Source organism: Penaeus japonicus, unplaced genomic scaffold (genome assembly GCF_977035675.1).
Source record: "Penaeus japonicus unplaced genomic scaffold, GWHDUDI00000001_assembly GWHDUDI00000009, whole genome shotgun sequence".
NCBI lineage: Eukaryota > Metazoa > Arthropoda > Malacostraca > Decapoda > Penaeidae > Penaeus > Penaeus japonicus.
The window spans coordinates 30372973-30377972 of record NW_028234411.1 but is presented as its reverse complement, the minus strand read 5'-3'; the positions used below and the strand labels follow the sequence as shown (position 1 = coordinate 30377972).

At 36.2% G+C, this 5000-nt stretch overlaps 1 protein-coding gene across 14 annotated transcripts in view; it reads right to left on the bottom strand.

The window, feature by feature from the left end:
* The window catches only part of Cda5 (Chitin deacetylase-like 5), a 100148-nt gene that overhangs the window by 5605 nt on the left and 89543 nt on the right, over positions 1-5000 (bottom strand). For 9 of the 14 annotated variants that reach the window (XM_086539927.1, XM_086539938.1, XM_086539934.1 and 6 more), the window contains 3 exons: positions 4248-4337; positions 2218-2324; positions 632-857 (listed from right to left, as the gene is read on the bottom strand). In XM_086539927.1, the coding sequence (XP_086396053.1) occupies positions 632-857; positions 2218-2324; positions 4248-4337 (423 nt within the window). Of the gene's footprint in view, positions 1-96; positions 323-631; positions 858-2217; positions 2325-4247; positions 4338-5000 lie in introns of all 14 variants that reach the window. The other 5 variants (XM_086539940.1, XM_086539928.1, XM_086539939.1 and 2 more) reach the window with 3 other exon arrangements.

The window sequence follows — 5000 nt, the reverse complement described above, 5'->3', positions numbered from 1 at the left end:
AGAAAAAATAAAAAAGAGAGAGGGAATCATGCATGAGACATTGCTGTCCAGAAATACTCGGAGGAAGCCAGCGCAAGCATAACCTGGCTTACTTACTGAATGCTGTGAGATGCCATCTCGTGACCGTCAGCATATAAGTTCTGAACCTGGGAATAGTCGGTCCACTCATGCGACACATACATAGTAGAAGTGATAGGACAGCCGTTGGGGTTTTTGCGCCCATTTTGGAAAAGCTCTGTGTACAGTTCCTTATTCAGGTCATTCACAGAGTCATCAAAGGTGAGAAGAACGATCTGAGGAGTTTCTTTCGGGGTGAAACCGCCTGAACCGAGAAGAGGGAGCGAGAAGATGGGAAAACGAAAAATTAGAGGAATGGTTGTTATCGCTGGTGAGGTAATAGAGGGGATTTGAGTTACCCCTCAAAATCGAGCGAGTGCTGAAAGAAAACGATCAGAAAGCCGAACAGAAAATGTGAAAGTTAGTGTGAGGGAGTCAGGGTAGACTGCAGGAAAATAAAAGCGAACTGTTTATGTACAAAAGATGTAATATATAGTGTAGAGAGTAGATAGGTCCCCAGCAGCATGCAGTGTACAGCGTAGTCGCGTCAGAGTGTTTCATGCTAAATACTTACGACACTGAGTGTGAACCAATTTCATGTCCGTCAGCATAAAGGTTCTGAACCTGGGAGTAGTCAGTCCACTCGTGACTAACATACATGGTGGAGGCAATTGGGCATCCGTTGGGATTGGTTCTCCCAACTTCAAAGAGGTCGCGGTATAGCCCTTTGTTGAGATCGTTCACGGCATCGTCAAATGTTAATAAGACAATCTGTGGGACTGTCTCGGGGGCGAAACCACCTGTGTGAGGGTTCATGTGGGGTTAACAGTAAGCCATGGGTGTATGGACACGTGTAATGCGTTAGTTATGTTCACAATGATGTGTTCATGGCTTGAATGGAATGGTATACAGCGTGGAAGGGAGCAATAGGAGGCACATGCAACGTTGAATATATTGTCGTGTATAAAAGAATAAGAGCCGTTTAAAACATATTGATTATCATATGATAAGGTAAAGGACATTAATGGTAATATTGTATCATCGTAATCTAGTGTTGTTGATAATGCTGGTCGCTATTACAGTGGTAATAACAGAATTTAACTGTTTTGGATGATTTATAGCTTATATTTCTGTAATATAAATCTGTAATTAATGATATTGTGATCTGTATGGCTGATGAATTAGGATTGCTAGTGTGATATATTGCATGTCATCATTTGGTTTTATTGTTTATGATTTTTATGTTCAGATGTTAAGGACTGGATAAACTGTGTCAAGAAAATGATTGGGTCCAGAAGAAACGTACACATATATAACTCAAACACACACACAAGAAACACACGCGCACTTTGAATAAAGAAAATTTATCAATCTATAAGACAAGATGCGTGACTCTCAGATATTATTGTCAAATATACGACTTTTTTAGATTAAATATAAAGCTCATGCACAGTAATATGCAAATGGATCACTGGCTAACTTGGCATTTAAAAATGTTTAACACCCATGCAAATATGTCAACTCTGAATCCATATTTTACCCAAGCGAATGTATGGCACGATCATGCAAATATGCGACACTTGAGATGCATATAAGCCACTAAAGTATATAACTATGATACAAAAAATACGCATCATGCAAAAACTCTTCTGTAACATTCACACATTCAAACTTCTCAACTACTTATACATAAAACAGGATAGGAAGATAGCACAGTATGGTCCATTTTGGATCACACTTATTTGTCTAAACATCTGTCAAGATACTAACTTACATGATAATGCTAAGACCTGTAACACATGTATCAGATTAAAATACTTATTTGGCATACAACAAGTATACCTATTTTGATGTTCTTTTATGCTCTTGGTAAATATACTTGACATGAAAGTTTAGGTAACAGCAGTTGGGAGATGAACTTATTTATAATAGATAAGATTTGTTCTTTTAATCTTATTGTTACTACAGAACAATAAATAAAAATGTACAAATAACAGATAATAAAAATCTGACATTCTCTCACAAAAATCAACCTTAATTTTACATTGATAAAAAGGTAAATGAAATTAAATGACTCAAAGATTTCTTGCAATGCAAAACCAATCCTCAATACTTGACTCATGTGCATTGCCCTTGAACCCAGGGTATCATTGGGCCTACCTGGAATGTCCTTTCCTCCGCAGTAGCAGTCTGGAAGAACGCACACCTTGGGGTCGCATCTCGTGGCCTTAGAGTCAACTGGGGGCTGAGGGCGCACTGGGGCAGGCCTGTGGAGGGCGGGGGGAGGGGGAATGGGCTGTTAGTATTTGCGTTAGGAGCCAATCAGTAGAGGAAAAAAACGAAATCTTAGGTATATACATATTATGAACATACATAACAATATATATATATATATATATATATATATATATATATATATATATGTAATATATATATATATATATATATATATATATATATATATATATATGTATATGATGCATGTATGTTGAAAAATCTATTTCACCATTCTGCAATATTTCATATTTATGTTTATATACATTACACGCTTATATAAGCACTCATCTTTGTTGATTTGCATTATAAGCAGTTATATATCTTAGTTAAGGAAAGGGAGAAGGGTCATTTAACACAAGAGTCTTTTTAGTGATTTATGAATTTTATTTATGAGTTAGGTGATTTTGATAAAGGACAGCTCTGGAACTTGATTATATTTAATATTATGCTTTTGGGAAGAATTATTTTTATAGTGCAAAATACGTTGATGGCTTTAAATCATTAGACAGTATTAAGACTTCATTTGTTATGATTTTTAGAACATTTACTCTCTTTAAAATGAAAAAGCAAACTTACCTTCAGCTGCGCACGTTGATTCAGAAGTGAGCTACGAATAACTACTGTGTTTTTTTTTCATAACATTACACTACGTTTCTAATATAACTGCTATTGCATGCAAAATATATACTAAAGACAGTGTGATATAAGTCACATTATCATATCTCAGCAACACAAGCTAGCATCATTATGTTTTTGTCACATGTCTTGCTGTATGAAACTAGACCAAAAAAAAATATTTTGATAAACACTATACATTTTATACATATATTAAAATTCCTACAATAAAGTTTTTGTCACTGGTGTCTGAAGATTTATTAGTAAGCAAGCACAGAGCGATGTTGTAAGTGTAACCATGCAGTTCTATGGTACTAAGGAGAAAGTATGTACAAGTCAGACTATTTATTACACTGTGTAGGGTATGACCTGGCATTTCAGTACATTTAGAATCATATAATATGAAGTTTCTATTGTATTATTCGTCGTTTATTACTTTATTCGGGGTGTGTTTAAAAAAAAACGGGCATGGAATATTGTTTTAATCAGTTTCAGATGTTTTTGCTGTATATAATTGATATTCTTGTTTCATTTTCTTGGATGTTTTAGTCGTCTGTATTTGTGATTCATCGACTATTCTGAGCAATAGAAATATAGATCATATTGCACAGAATTTGAATGTTCTCTAATGAAATACGCGCGTAGTATCTGTGTATCCGTTATTATAGATAATATCATATTCATCGCTGTATTTTAACGCGAAATCTGACGAACTGTACTTTGCTTTAGTGACTATTCTCAAAGATTCAGAAAATACCATTACAGTCGATATAATTCCTGGAACGCTTCTGTTGTCATCTGTCAATCAGGTTCGTGTAATGTAAGGATCGGATTTCACAATGTACGTGTTTTTTTGATTGCGGTAAGATGTTATCGGTTTCAGAAAACAAGTGTACACATGCATGTGTAGAAAGAGATATCTATATCCGAACATGATGCATACCAGTACCCCCTCTGTTAATCCAATACAGAACAGGACAATTACCTCACACAACATTCTGAAACATGCTGTCAAGACGTGTTGTTCATGCTGATACTAAGAAATAAAAGCAACGCGACTTGTAATACTTAAGTCCAGTTATATGTGTTTTATCTTCTAGTTGTGCGTTATGTGGGCATCCATGTGCCATGAGGAAAGCCATGAGGATGCCCTCTGCGCCTAAATTTAATGCGGAGGACATAGAAGGTGCGAGAGTGAGGAGGACAAGCGAGACTAATGAAAAACAAAATGGCCACGGCGCGAGTCAAAAAAAAAAAAAAAAAAAAATGCGGTACTGGTTCTCTCGCTAAAGGATTACCTCCTCGGGGGGTATTTCCAGATATCGACGGAAGACGAGGCACCTGAGGGGGCGATTTCTGACACGGGCTTCAAGGTAGGGCGCCTACTCCTGCAACCAAACGCCAAGGGAACTCAACATAGCACGGGGTGGACTCGTCCAGGGATGAGGTTAAGATTTTTTTTTTGGGGGGTAGGGGATGTTTAAAAAAAGGGGAGGAAAACCCAACGGAGACAAGCGTTTTATAGTTTATACAGCATTAGAGAGAGAGAGGGAAAGGGGTTGATCTTTATGAGAGCACATATAATAAGGATGGTTTTATATATGAATTAGTCACAGAGTAAGAACAACTTTGAAAGGAGAAAATAAAAATAAAATTCATGTAACACCGTGAAAAAGATCAGAAATCAGTTGGCATCACATAGCCATTATAAACAGTAAAATAATGTTCCTGGTAAGTTAAATGAATGGAATGGGTATCTTGTACCAAAGTCAAATTAAATATCATGCAGTGGTTAGTGTTGTCACCTGGATAGCCCAGTGACTGTAACAACCCAGTATGAAAGTTTCAAGTTGTATGCAAAAGTAATTTCTTCAGACATTTATACCAACATATATTAAATAATTTTACGTGACGAACAAACATGCTGTATTGATACGTGTCTGGGATACTGTTGTTTATCAATCTTCAACTGGAATGATCACATCTACTCGTATACGTCTTACATAAAGATACAAAGTTAAAGAACCTAACTAACGAGATCCTGAAAGAAA